General features: G+C 32.6%; 1 protein-coding gene across 6 annotated transcripts in view; it reads right to left on the reverse strand.

Moving 5' to 3' along the window:
- The window catches only part of LOC149485200 (uncharacterized), a 116,089-nt gene that overhangs the window by 25,847 nt on the left and 74,083 nt on the right, over positions 1 to 16,159 (reverse strand). For 5 of the 6 annotated variants that reach the window (XM_089699942.1, XM_089699941.1, XM_089699943.1 and 2 more), the window contains exons 2-3: positions 8,102 to 8,353; positions 5,490 to 5,656 (exon numbers count right to left, since the gene is read on the reverse strand). In XM_089699942.1, coding sequence (XP_089556068.1) covers positions 5,490 to 5,656; positions 8,102 to 8,353 — 419 coding nt within the window. The remainder of the gene's footprint in view (positions 1 to 5,489; positions 5,657 to 8,101; positions 8,354 to 16,159) is intronic. The other variant, XM_089699939.1, reaches the window with a different exon arrangement.

The raw sequence follows: 16,159 nt of genomic DNA on the forward strand, positions 1-16,159 counted from the left end.
TTTTCAATGCTTGGATAAAACTTATTCGTCGAATAATGTATAAAACTACCATTTTAAAAACGTATTCTAATTGCCCGTATTTGACAGTTTACGTGACATTTTCATATTATCGTGTAATACTTTATTGGACGGATAAGTTTTATACAAGCATTGAAAAATCGGCCCTTAGAGTAATAGAAAATTAACATATTAAAACACATCATCATGTTTCAAACGATAATCGAAAGCAAACTCATACCACTTGAGTCTTTTTTCTATATCTGGAAAGCAGATTTCGTTTAAATATGACAAAGCACTAAATAAACATACAACAAGTTGTAAATAATATTATATTTATTGGTATCATTGGAGGAGAAATGAGCCAATACAGTTAGTAAGGGAAGCAAGCGCCCAACGAAACCACCCACCACAATTAATTGCGGATGTCTCACATGGGATGTGGATTTGAATGGGATAGTAAAATAAAACGACTTCAAATGGATTGTCTCTTCTTGGTAATTCATCTTTATATAGTGAAGCTTATACTTTCCACTTTGTTTAGTTTTTCTTGGTAATTATTATTTTAAAAACCTATTGTAGTGTGTTTATTTTATTAATGTTTATATCTATCACACATTTAAGTTCAGCCTGAAGTTCATCATTATACTAGCAAATCAATCGTATTCACTCGATACATCGAAATTTATGTGGACATTTCGATTGCCTAATCACACTTAAAGATTAAAATAAACACCACTAGTAAGTACATAACAAGTAGGTTAAGTAGTTTCAAGTTTTCATGTGTACACAGTTTTAGTACAAAAGAACAGTGAGATTATAAAATCAGTTATGCAATATAAACACACTACAGATATTTGTCATGTACTCAAGATCTTTTATGGCAAGCGTATAAGAATGAAGTGTCATACACTATCAGATATTCGAAGAAAATATTATAAAGATGAAGTACCCTCAGAGACTTTATATTACGCGGTATACCAGTTTACACCCACTCAAAATTTATAGCATCAGTTCAGGTTGTTATATGATTTTTAATTATAACTTTGCATAATGTAGAAACAAAAATTGTGTTGTCACAACCTTTTTTACTTCTAATTTATGTCTGAAACAGCTACAATCGTTTTATATTCAAATTTATCAATATAATTTGTTTATAAACACGTGTTTTCTACCCACACATTATTTCATATTGTAACCAAGCATGAAGTATAATATCATTAATATAATTTATTAGTTGAAGTTATGCTAATACAATTATTGCAATAAGTTACCAATTAACAGATTTTGATTCAAATTATTACAATGTTGATATGCTAATATAGAAGATATTTACATAAATTATACGATATTTTATACAAATTAGACCAATGCTCGGCAACCATTTGACAATAGCATATTGATCGAGATAATAATATGTTTATTTTGAATTGTATTTTTCAAATTCTTATTTATGTGTTTTATTAAAATTTTTCACTACAAAATTCCGACACATCACAAAACAATAGATTATCAGGTATATTCAGATTATACCTATTGGGATTAGTTTCGTCTGTATCTATTTATTTATTTATTTATTAGACACACCAATAATGACTCAATTAATACAATATACAGAAATACATTAATAATTATTTCATAAACTGAATTGGCCATAAAGCAGGCGTATACAACAATTATAAAAAAAAATGTCTTAAAATTTTTCAGTTTTAAAAGTCTAAAAATACATACTTAATCAAGTTTATCATCCATTGACGAAAAAACATAAAATTCATCACATAATTAAAAATTTATCAAGAATACATAAAATTAATACTACAATGATAACATGATTAAAATTTTGAAATTTGAAACATCCATGAAATAAAAAATATATAAAATTCAATTAAAACATGGCTAAAACACATAAAATACAAATTAATAAAAACACATAAAGCACATAAAATAAAATATGTCAAATACATCAAAAATACAACACAGTCACTGAAAGTCATCTAATTTACTTCATAAATTATTTCTCAACTCAATAAATCGATAACTTCAATATATAGTTCCTAAAATGAGACCTGTATTCACGATAAAATTAATTATCATCAAGATAAAACGGCATCCGTAACTCTGTAATTGATTTTATCTCTGTACCTTCAGGAGCACAAATCCTTAGATTTAGTTGAAATAATTACAGTAAAACCTCTATTATAAATCCGTAGGAGCTGACATATCTTGGTTCGTTAATTTAAATTTATTTAACATTGGAATGAAACAGTTATACATTCGTTTGCGAACCCTTATTATAGTCATATAGTTAGTTGGTATTTCGCTTCCATTTAAACTTGGACGATTGAGTAGAAATGCTTGTAAAAGCTGTTATGAAAATGTAAGAGTAGTTCAGATCCTTTTTCATAAAATTGTAAGATAAGCTATTATTATAACAACTGGAGAAGGTCAAATAACGAACTTTAGTTAAATAATTAAAATCACAAAATTGTGACATTCGTAATGTAATGTTTTATATTAGAAATAAAGATACAATCCGCATATACATATCCCATCAAAAACATCCTGTAAAAAACCCAAGTCTCGCAGCTCAGTCTTTCTACCGTCAAAAGTTGTGAGATCCATGTAATACCAAGTCGGTTAATCTATTTAGTGTCTACTTGAAGGACCTTCTGTCTTAAGTTATTACATAAGTTATTATCATGCCAATATTAAAAATATTTAACGTTTTAAACAAATAGATCGACTTGGACTACTTCTACTTAATCTGATACTACTTCTTAATCTGTTGTATTCACAAATTGATGATTCCTGCGCTTTAATACTTCCAAAGTGGACATTAATGAGATGTAAACCGCCCAGACTTGTAACTCTCGAAAGTGCCACGTAAGCTTGACCGGATGTGAACACTGCAGAACCTATATCCATCAGCGCATTACTTAGGCTTAGGCCCTGACTTTTATGTATAGTTATAGCATAGGCTATACATATGGGAAATTGTTCGCGATGAACATAAGCTCTATTAATAATTTCAAATTTAGTTTTGACCGGACCAAGCTCGTATGCATTAGGTTCATTATTAAATGTGATATATATTCTCTTAATTATTTTTGAATTTTCAGGATCAACCTTTACTTTTCGCACTATACCGATAGATCCATTAACTAAACCGAGACTCACGTCAATGTTTCGCCTTAACATGACTTTTGCGCCTATTTTTATAATTATGTTCTTTTCTAGACCTGCAGTCATAGAAGCATCGTCTTCAGATTTTTTTATACATTCACGAGCTCTTTTTGTTAGGTACCTGGGACAATCAATGCTATCTATAGCTATAAGATTTATTTCAGGATGTGGGAGAGATCTTAGCATTGCAGTATTTAATTGTTGACACATATTTTTTGTAGGCAATAAGCAAACGGTATCATCAGGAAGTTTCGAGAGGTGTTTAATTATTTCAGTTAATCTGTTTTCATTTGAATCGGACTTGAGAGTTAATAATCTAGTCGAGAGTAACTCGCGGTCTTTTTTTGTAGTCACACCTAATCTAATTCTATCGCCAATAATTTATATATAACAGATTTAAATTATAATATATTGTTTTATTAGATTTTCGTACTTCAAGACATGTCCAATCATGTGTTTTTCATTACGTCGACCATTTTACAAGTAATAATGTTGTTCAGTTTCATGGGCTAAACACACCCTTACCCACCCTATACCCCCTCCCTTGCCTCATATGGTAGGTACCTATCTACACCTATTAAATTTATAACCACCACCAACCACCAACTGCATAAATAACTTTGTAATCCCATATATTTATATGGGATTACAAAGTTATTGATGCAGTTGGTGTATTTGGAAAACTGGACCGAAATTACAAAATATTTAAGTTTTCCCATGATTAAGACACTAAACTCTATATGTATTCCAAATACGAAGCTTCTAAGTCTGCTAGAAGTGCCTTGGACTTTTGATGATCGGTGAGTCAGTGAGTGACAAAATTTAGAAACTTTAACAAGTTGTCATTCTTAAACTACTGGTTCAAATTGACTGAAATTTTAAATATTCCGTGTTTATACAATGCCGGATTAGTTACTGAAGATTCAGGTTTCTTGCTTTATCCACAACCGAATTATAGGGGGTCGAAAAAGGCCCGAATTGCTTCGAGAAAAGGATGGTACGGCCGTGCCGCTTTTTTTTTGCTCGACTTGGCGGGGGCACTGCCGTGCCCCCAGATTTAGCTAACCAGCTTTATTACCTTCCTCCCACGGTTTAGCCCGGAAAAGCGTATCTAAAAAAATATAATAATTTTTTGTACCTTTGTGACGTAGGACGATGATATTACAAATGAAAAGAAATGTTACATTATCATAATAAAACTTCAAAAGCCACGTTATTTATTCGTGTCCTACAAAAAAGTAGAAAATCAATGCACACGCTTGTTTCAACGGATTGGAATATTCAATACAAAAAAATCTGTGAAATGCTGCAGTCGCTGCATTTATACAATCAAACATCTAGGAATATTATATCTAGCTTCAGTATATTTCAGGAAGAGAAAATGTAACAGTAAAATAGGTCACCAGCAAACACAAATAGCGGAAAAATAGAAAGGAAATTCTTTAAATGCATTTAAATGCTTAAACTATTTGACCGAATTTTGTTGCCAATCGAACTTCGGATTTCAATTTAGATAATCATTTCGACATTCACGTAAAATTTTATTTTATAAGTAATAGTTGAAATAACTTATGATTAAGTTCTGGATTGCGAATAAAACTATATCTGTTTATATAAAGGAATAGAAAATATTTAAGAGGATGTATATGTGTAGGAGGAGTAATATTGATAATGTTTGAAGTAATAATAATACTGTAACTGTGTAACATGGTTAAGAGCTTTTGAGCGCCCTAAATAGTTTTGTTTTAAATACTAGTATTTTTGTAATATATTCCGATACTGCGTTAGTTTAGAATTTGAATGGAGACAATACATTGTGTATTGGTGGAGAATAAAATTCATGAGCTTCATAAATCGACTCTATTCTAACATTTTTATTAAATGCCGGTACATTTCGCTTCGCTACGTTGACGTTAACAGTTAAATTTTGCCCTCGCTTTATACTGGGCATTAGCTAACTGAATCCGATTTATAATGCAGCTATAATTACCTCATGATTATAATACCGATTTAAGTGATGTTCCACGTACGTTAGAACTGTCTGGCAAAAATAAGGTATTTCTAGTTTTTCCTGCGAAGTGAGCTTTCTATAGTTAGTATGGATAAATGATTTTTGTAACGTGATATTTAGTCAGATATATATTTATGTTCATTGCCTACTTAGAAAAACTAATTGTATAGGTACGTCGTTTTATGGATTGACGGTATCCCCGCAGCTTCAGAGGTGTTTTACACAGGTAAAAATACCTACAGAGGTATACATAGTCATATTATTCTGGAAAAATTAAATTATTCTAGAATGTTCTTACCTCTGATAGTTATGTTGCTGATTGTGCATCAAGGGCTGCGTGGGCTGCGCCAAGAGAAGTTTCTGCTGCTGCTGCCGCTGCAACATTTGCTTTCCAAACACACCGTAGCCGAAACCGTAAATTTCATCTTCTTCCTTATCCGTCAAACAGCTTGAAGGCTGGAAAGACTTTTCATATTATTGTTACGAAAATCATAAATGTATAGAAATCACCTATGTCGTATACTTTGCTTTCGAATGTATTCTTTATAAAACGAAAGAAATATTAAGTCAGAATATTAAAAACATTCTCGATCTTCTTAAAAGTTCACAAAATCTCAGAAAATATAATATGATATACACAACACATAATGCTTTGTTTTCTTCACGTTATGCGTATTATTGGAAATATGATAAATCTTTTGTTCTGCAAATTATAATTGTTATTATTCTTAGTATTGCGCAAAAATTTGAAATATGAGGTGGAGAAATATATAATAGCTCTACATTTTTTTTATCAAATAATGAAATATGTGACGTTATGATGAACATGCTATTCATTTATAGACCGGGAGATACTGACACAAAATTTCGAGTCATTTGTAACAGGATGGCGGTTCTACAGGGGTCTTAGTACGCAATGACAAAAAGAAAAACGATGGCGTGAACGCTGGTACCGGCGGCTTAGTCGCGTGGGCGTTAGTCGAACTCGGCGGAAAATAGCGAAAGTCAAACGATTTGTAACAGTATGGCACTTATTTTTCCTGTAAGTTTGAGGATCAACAAATATAAATACAAAATTTCAAAGATCTATGTGTTGGAAATCTTCATTTATATAAATTAATAATAAATTAAGTTTTCAAGTATGACAGCACTTTTTCCCCCTACTAGAAGTATGGCAAATATAATAATGGTCACATTTTATCAAATACTCTCCAAAAATCCAAATGCAATACTGGTACAAAAAGTTTGGCGAAATAAAAATTTTTTGCAGATTTTCGGCCGTATGGCGACCATTTGGAATCGTCCGAAAAGTATGGCGTGGCGATTTTCGTAAATGGCTGCACGACGATAGTTACCTGTGCAAAAGTTAGCCTGGTACAAATGGTTGAATGATTGTTTTATTTAAATCAACACATTCGCATCGGTATGGCGGGCTGTAAGTCACACCGGAAAAGTATGGCATGACACTACCGCCTACTACTTTTTTATGGGCTATCGGTAAATTCTAAAATTTTTGTGTTACAAATCGTTTGACTTTCGCTATTTTTCCGACGAGTTCGACAAACGCCCACGCGACTAAGCCACCGGTACCAGCGTTCACACCATCATTTTTCTTTTTGTCATTGCGTACTAAGACCCCTGTAGAACCGCCATCCTTGTTACAAATGACTCGAAATTTTGTGTCAGTATCTCCCGGTCTATTAATTATGCTCCAAATCCAAATATGCTCTGCTTATTTGGCGTTGTTTTGGCATTTCATATCAAATAACGATTTTAAAGTAAATTTAATGGTTAATTTTAATTAAAATATGTAGATCGTAGGTACGACATAAAAAGCATATCTATGCTATAAATACAGCGAGTATGATAGGCGTGGAACGACAAATAGTAACATTCCTTATCAATAAGCCACTATTTCACATCCAATTTATTGCTAAGATAGCACTTCCTTCGTCACTATAACAATTTTGCGATACGGGTAATTGGCGGAGGCAATTAGTCACTGATAATAAATAATAATATAAACCAAGTATTTCTTATAACTATATTATGATGTTAATCTATACTAATATTATAAAGCTGAAGAGTTTGTTTGTTTGTTTGTTTGAACGCGCTAATCTCGGGAACTACTGGTCCGATTTGAAAAATTCTTTCGGTGTTAGATAGCTCATTTATCGAGGAAGGCTATATAATAGGCTATATATCATCACGCTACGACCAACAGGAGTGGAGCCACGGGGGTGAAACCGCGCGGAACAGCTAGTTGATCAATATTGCAAATTGCATTTTTGAAACTACGCATTTGGTCTACTAACCTACGAAATACACATATTTATGTGTAATTCGGAGATTTATATAAATTGAAAACTTCTAAATAACTATACACAACTACCCAAACAAATTAATAAATTCTTGCGTTAAATGCGATAGGTATACCTAAGCACATATTAAAAATATCAATAAAATGTACAATATCCAAGGAATAAAACAAAACCTTGAGATAACCTTATTAAATAGGTACTCTCGTATTATTTAATGGTACAAGTAACGTAAAACTTGCCATTCCTCTTTGTGGTTTTAATTTAACCAAATATAAACCAAACTTTTAATTAGATTTTGTTTCGGAATATAAATGTTAAAGTATATAAATTATATTATAACAGATGTTAGAGGATATTTCGGAGAACGTAAAGTGATATTAATAATTCTTCAGGCATTACGTAGATCTTTACATTTTTTTTGCTTGATATGGCGCAACATAATTTGATTAAAATTCTAATCTATTATAATAATTATCTGTCAGTTAAAATGACAAACGAGTATGAAAATAAAGTCTAAAATAATAAGTAAATAATTCAGTCTTTATCAGCAAGCCCTTAACCATAAAAAATCACGAATATATTAACTTACAGAATATTTTCCGGGAACATAAATGGGCTGTGAATGTGATGTGGTCAAGTTGTTCAGCGCCAAGGACCCCGGGCTGGCGGACGGTGGGGTCTGCGGGGTCCCCGGGCCGCCGATCACGCGCATCCGCGGGGACATCTCCTCCCACTCGTGCCTCCGAAGCTCCTCCAGGTGGTCCAGCACATCCCCGTAGTGCGTGGAGAAGAGATCGGCGTATCTTGATGCGAGACCTTCTAAGTAGCCCCGGTCGCCGTCCTGTTGGCAAATGAAATAACAATTAGAATATTTATATAGGTAGGTAGGCATAGGATAACGACGATTTTTGTAATATTCTATACGAGAAGTGAGAACAATACAATTCATTACCTAACGAGAAACGTAAAGATTTTATTCAGATAGATTTGATAATACAAAAATCCGCCCGACAAAAGACATATTTTATGAAGCTAACATCACAGCAAAATTTCATCAGAACTAATTTAATTTGAGGGAAGGAAATTATGCAACGGATCTGGAATAAAATAAAAAATAGTAGGTAATTATGCGGCACCTAGGGGCCTATTTGCCTGGATCCCTTCCACGCAATTTCCGCTGGACGAAAAAGTAAGGAGGCAATTAAAACGAGCAGGTTATGGAAAGGGATCGTAAATTAATCATGTAACCTTTTGCAAAATTCCAGTTAACTACGTAGTTTCACTAATTTGAATTGTTAGAGAAATCACTGGGAGGGATTTACGTTATGTTGAACTGAACTTTTTTCCGACCGCGTTGTGTATTGAATAATAAAAAGGGGATCTAAAATAAGCTGTAGCTTGCAGTTATTCATTTATCATTTTGACAGCTATACTCCTACTATTCGTAATACTATTATCCTCGTCAATAATATAAAACAATATAGATAAATCAAGTTAAAGATCTTTGTGGAAAATAATTGCGTCTTGCATGCTTTTATTATTTTGTTAAAACTTTAAGAATAGTGACATTTAGTCTACGTGTGCAAGTGTATTTTAGTTCATGTGCAATTAACGTTTGAACGAAGTAATCGATATTCCGTGAACTACCAATAGCTGTCAAAACATAGATGGTATGGAACATAGAACACTATAGTGGTTTCTGTTCGTATAAATACTAGCGTAGAGTAAGAATAAACAATATCTTAATTAAGTAATTTCATAGTGAAACATGTTGCCTAGGCAAAAAATAAATAAATGGAACGTACCAATTCAGATATATAAAGTGAAGATCAATATGATTTAAATTTGAATTAAAGTTGGAGTATCTAAAATTTAGTTTTCATTGTATCATCTGGCATTAAATTGTTCTGAACGAACCTTTTACACCAGAAATCGTTTACAAAACGCTGTTATCCTTAAGGATGAAAGTTAATAACGCGAGACAACCGATGTCGTAACTCGCGGAAGGCCATCAAGCAACAAAATAAACAAAAACGAAATATTCTTGCTGGCAAACGAACTCTTTCATTAAGACTTGGACCAAAGACATGCTCCTCGGGCAAGTAATTCCTCGCTTAAATAAACATTGCAAATACCGCGAAAGGTCTCTCAAATACGGGGATTTAAGTCTTAAATATATAAACATTTTCCATAATGGTATTCCGCATTCAAATAACGTTTTTTGATTAGTCTATTCAGACTTCTGGATACATCTGTTTCCGTTTAAAATATTTGTGAACTCGTATTTCAGATAGATTCGAATATTTGGCAATTAATTTAAAGCTTAAATCTAAGTATGTGTAAATCTAAATTAGTCTCGGAGAATTTGAAAAGCGCGGCCAGCGCGTGCGTTACATATTGTAATACGCATTCTACGAATAGAATCGTCGCGTCTGCAGAGGAGGAACGTCTTCAATGAATTGTTAGAACAAAGAGTACAAATGGAGTAGTCCGGGGGGCAGGATGCGATCCATCAAGCCAAAAAGGAATCGGCAGCTAGCCAGTGGAACAGCACTTAGAATTCAGCCAGCGGTCGCGCGTCGACTCAAAGATGGCTCGAAGTTTATTTCCATTTTTAAATGAGAGCGGCTGAGAGCTTTGTCGGTCCCGAGTTTGTGCTCTGCGTTTTAAGTGGATTAAATCGCTCTACGCTCGTAAACCGACAAGTGCTTCAGCTAAGAATTCAAGTAACCATTCGACTTTTGCATGAATAAGTGCTGGTGTAGCGTCACTTCGCTCTGTGATGCACCCCCGCTTCTTTCATTGAGATCTAAACAGAAAGCACGGCTACACAGATCGTCGGTCGGTGGAATAAATAAACAATGTTTCTAAGTGAATACTTTATTAACATTGGCTAAGAATTTTTTGTTAGTATTTTGCGTGAAATAGATCTTCTTTTTATTTTCGTGTTACCAAAAAAACTTCATCTTATAACACAACATAGTTCTACACGTTTTCCTACAAAATGAACGCCAAGAAAATGCAAATAAATAGCTGTAGTTTCACGTGACGAGGTAATTTTTCTACTTGTCCTATTGTGATAGTCATGTCACTATTATGAATGAAGAATAGCCCATCCGGGAAATAGTACGGTGGAAATTGTGTTCATATTCAACATGATGACACTTAAAACTCAGCGCTAGTTTTAGCGTATTTTTCTAGCTTAAATAACGTTTAAAGTATTCAGGTGAAGAAATATTATACGGGTTGTTTTACAGAAATATTTTACATTTATAAATCGCTCGCGTAATTTAATAGCTGTCGGCTGTTACAACTTTTTGTGTCGTTTTTTGGATTTGTCTTTAATAGGTACCTACTTTACGAATATTTTTCATATTAGAGTATACTTTTCATGATGTGTTTCATAGTGGCTTAAAATAATTATAAAATTATACACATTTTTTCTAATAATATTCTTATGCAATTACCAAATAGATTCAACTCCAGATATACAAATGGTTTTTGCTTTTGCGTTATAACCGCGAAAAGTTTGGTTCCGTGCCACCATTAATGAAGCAACGAGAAAGAAAAAAATCAAACTTATCTAACAGTGTAATGAAACCTACTACGAAAACACGTATCTAACAAGTACGAATACACCAATTATTTTTTATCATTGTTTAAAGTGTTATAGAAAATCAATATTTAAATGTGATTGAAAATACCACTATTCTCAAGTATCAATTGTATCGAAACATGAATGACTTGATGGAACCGTTCACAAAATAGTGTCTCTCCAAGTATAGTTTGTCAGTTTGCGGAATCTTCTTATTGGTGCTGTCGAGATGTCTTTGTTCTTTAGCTCTTGTCGGAATAGACCTACAGGGAATTGTTTTTCTCTCAAACAATTACGAGTTGAATGAGCTTCAAACGATTTGACTAATAAAATATTATATGAGCTAGGAGAAATACGTTTATTGTTTTCTGAGGGACACGGTTGCGTAGAGAGGTATGTATTTCGAGAACGATATAATATGAGACCTGTAGGTGTATATCTTTCTTTTGTGAAGTGTTATTATTCCCTTATTTATAAATAAAAATCTTTTAAAATAATCTAACCACTCCTACAGATACAAATAACTATTTTTATAACTATAAAAAAGGCTAAACATTAACCTATATTATGAATCAAATAATTTTCTATACAACATATTTAAATTACATTAACACAATGACGTTGTAAATTATCAAATTCATCAGATAAATATTACAAAGTCAATTACATCAAATAAATACATATTACAAAGTCAATAATTAGTCGCGTCCATATAACAGAACCCTATCACAATTTTAGCGGTGCTATTCTGTTGTAATTAACATCAATTAAATGACGTATCGCAAATCGCAATTACTACAGTCCTCCTTTTACTCGTCCATTCTATTCTAATTCAGGAACGTTATCCATTTATTCTTAACTTTCGTATTGGTTGACGGCAGACTGTTTCAGTTTCGTGATCTCTTAATAGAGTTTGCAATTTCGCCAACGTCCCAATAGTGCATTTCGTGACTTAACAGTACTTTTGGGTAATTTATCTTTGGATTATTATTTATGTTCTTATAGACGTCAAGCGCAGTGTATCCCGAGGCGTTGTTCCGATTAGTGAATGAAACACAATTAGCAAATCGATCTACAATAGCTTTTGTGCTTTGGATATCAGATTGTTATAAAAACTTGTGACAATAGAAAGAAGCACTGGGGAGTGATAAACAACTTGTATATTAATAAAGACATTGATAGCTAGTGATGATAGATAAAAACTCAATAGAACAACTTCCCCTCGAGTCCCTTTGTCGACCATTGAAGATATTGTGACAAGCGCTTGTGGGATAATAATAATGCTTATAAACTATGCACAATCCGCCCCATTTTGAATTAAAATTATAATAAATTAATTCCAAAATTAAGAAGCTTACGCAGTGTAAGGAATAATCTTATATATAAAAATGAATCGCAAAATGTGTTGGTAAGCGCATAACTCGAGAACGGCTGAACCGATTTCGATAATTCTTTTTTTATTATATTCCTTGAAGTACTAGGATGGTTTATATGTAGAGAAAACGTAAATATGTACCACGGGCGAAGCCGGGGCGGACCGCTAGTCTTATATATAAAAATGAATCGCAAAATGTGTTGGTAAGCGCATAACTCGAGAACGGCTGAATCGATTTCGATAATTCTTTTTTTATTATATTCCTTGACGTACGAGGATGGTTTTTATGTAGAGAAAACGTAAATATGTACCACGGGCGAAGCCGGGGCGGACCGCTAGTACCTTATATAGCTAAAGTTTATTTGTATCAAGTGTCAACGCCACACATTCAAATAATTCTGGGAATATTATATTATTTTGTCTACGTTCCCAGAAAAAGGTAAACAATGATTTGAATTATAAATTTTGTTCGTAGTTTCTGAAGATAAATAGTCATAATTCTTACTTCTTTACTTGGTATTTATTTTAATGTCATTGTACGCTGAGAATTACTTTGGATATTTATATTATTATCGTAATTTATTACACAGTAGTTTATAGATAAAGTTGGTACTTAATAAAATAAAACTTATTGAAGTAGGCATACAAATAAATATATATATTATAATACGTATCTTATGAAGTTATATATTGTCATTTATGTAAAGTACTTGTATTTTAAACTAGGTATATTTCGATGTTCATTATAGAATTTGTTTTGACGAAGTGTTAAAATCAGACATTAAAACAGTATTACAAAAGACAATTACACAATCTGTGCTATTTATCTAAGACTTAAAACAACGCGATCCAAACCCATACATACAATGTGTAAACAAAAGCTCTTGTCAACATCAATGACGAATTCCCATCGCCCCATTTTAAACTCCCTTTGACAATTCGTAAAAAATGTTGTCCCTGCCCATTCTCGATAGATACGCATGTTGATCGACCTCATAAATAAATAACTCAAGAGCGTTGAACTCAACCCACAATAGTTATAATAGTACAACCGGACTGGTCTCGTACAAAAGGACCAAGCTGTCAACTGCCCAAGCCGTAGTCTAATGGTATGTCAAACAATTATTTGTTTATGGCCCAAGCGAATTAGCTGGGAACTTTGTTTACGAATTGCGATTGAGTGTAATGGATGAAAAAAAAAAAACAATTTGAAGGGGCAATTTGTTTACTTAAAGATTGTAAGGAAAAATAGAGATGAGCTTAATTTTCGTATTATAATGATTAAAACAATCTATTTAACTTGAATACAGGTACGCAAGTACTATCGCGCCACAAACCTAGTGTTACTAATTTCAAATCTAGTTAGGACTTATTTACGAGTTCACGCTTCACTTATTTTAAAAATTGTTTATCAAAAAACTTTGGATCCATTATATTTCATTATATTCTTCCTAACAACCATTTTTACTTTTGTTTTTTGAATATAAAATTATCCATGAAACGCAAAAACATCGATTCGCTCTTATGCTGCAATAAGATTATATCTCGATTGGATTTTTACCGTATTCAGTAAAAAATATATATTAATAAGGTATTAAGAGCACCGTTAGGAAGACAACAAATATATAAAACATTCAAAATAAATACATAATTCAATGGTTTGTATGGATTTAATATGAAAATAGCTACCAAATAATAATTATTATACATTTGACAATTTTCAGCGATACAGTTTATTGAATCGTAAGCGAAAAGCGATTTCTACGCAATATATTTTTATTGGCACTTTTATCGGCATCATTTCGTACAATTGCTTACTACTCATTGCCAATCACAGAACTTTCATTGTTTCAGGTAAAAATAATAAAGGACAATGGACAGGAAAATTCTATTCTTATTCTACATGTTTCCATGTAATTATAACTGTAATTGCTATTCCTTAAATCAATTAAAAAGTTGATTAATTATCAAAAAGGCAATATATTCAACTTTTCACGAAGAACACCCCTAAATCACGAAATTCATAGCTGCACTCGCAAGATTCCTTGCATTTAATTACAGAAACGTTTAGCGAACAAGAAAACAATTTAAATAACCATTACAAGGAACTACAATCAGATTAAATGCATGCGAAAAGTTTGAATTTACGAACCGGACGCGGTCTTCAATTAAAGTTGTTATAATGAAACCAAGTAAAAAAGCAGTAAATTGCCGTGAGGAGACGAAAATAGCAAAGTTTTGCAATTTATCCTCATTTTAAAGTAGGTAAAGTTCGATGACGCGCGTCTTTGCTTGCTAGAACGAACATCGATTTGAAACGGCCATGCCGGGGTGGGAAATAATTTAATCCAAGTGAGCTTTATTTGAATTTATCTTTCAAATTAGTTTTCTAGCTGTATAGTGTGAAGTGTGAAGTCCCATGTCCCCCAGTGGAGCAAGGGGCACTATACATCTATTTCACTGATCGATTTTCTTTAGGGACAAGTAGGTGATCCGCCTTCTGTGTCCTGCCAGACCGAGACATTTTTTTTTCTTCGTCTCCACCGGGAGTTAAACCCAGGACCCCTCGGCGTTACGCTCACGCGTCAACTATACTATACCAAGGAGGCGGTTCTAGGTATAGCTTAAGTACTTATTTTAATAAGCAGTCAATAATGTTAATAACAGACGTAAAAAATATTCAAGCTGTAAAACATGTCGATTGATAGATGCTTATAGGTACTAATTTATAAACTTCAATCAAATAAATCAAATTTACATTTGATTGACCTATTTTATAATAGGTTAAACGTAGATTAAGGCCAAGTATTTTACAATTAATATTCAGGATCGTAGATTTAAAATGAAGTTGAGATCTGCAATTAAGGACGAAGTTCAGATATTAAATTTTTGATATCTAAATTCTATATTATTAGTTTTAGTAAATTTAATAATAATTTTCGTCTTTATTTTTACCCATCCCTATTTTAACTTTAAATTTGCTGGCTTAGTTGTCAATTTTAAGCACACTATACATTCATATAATAGTTTAAGTTTGTGTTGTTAATATTTACAATCAAATAATAATCAATAACACATAGGTATAAAATCCCGACACATTTTACGTAGGGAAATAAAAACATTAGTAGCCTTATAACTGGAACAAAAGCCGATAAAGCAAGAATAAAGCTATAAATTATATTAAGGTATCGTATTCACCGTACTCGGGATTGAAAATCGCATCGCAGAACACTTTAGGAAATATGAAATGTATGGGATATTGAGTTTTGATGTCATGCAGCATATTCTCACGGTAATAAAATAATATGTCGCCTCCATCTCATATGTTGGCAGACGTTTCGAAATAATATGCAGTTTAAAGCGAGGAATGATACATTTTATTTCCTGATAGACATTTATCGCTCTATGAATTTTTTAAGGTTCATACTTTTAATTCACGCCGAGGCCGAGGGTCTGTAAGCGCGACGAAATTCTCCTTCGTCCCAAATTTTATAAATAAATAGGGACTAAAAGTAAAACAATTACGTGGAAAGAAATAAATCTCGTTTAATTAAAGTTGAAGGGAACAAAAACACTCAAGACTGAATTAATCATTCCCCAAGAATAAGATAAAGTGCACAAAATTAAAATGACTTCTTATAATGAATTTAGATCGATTTCGAGTTTTCTCAAGCCGA

The sequence above is a fragment of the Colias philodice genome, chromosome 10 (assembly GCF_061535455.1).
Source record: "Colias philodice isolate Cphi_HAF_F1 chromosome 10, ilColPhil1 Martin Lab GWU primary, whole genome shotgun sequence".
NCBI classification, from domain to species: domain Eukaryota; kingdom Metazoa; phylum Arthropoda; class Insecta; order Lepidoptera; family Pieridae; genus Colias; species Colias philodice.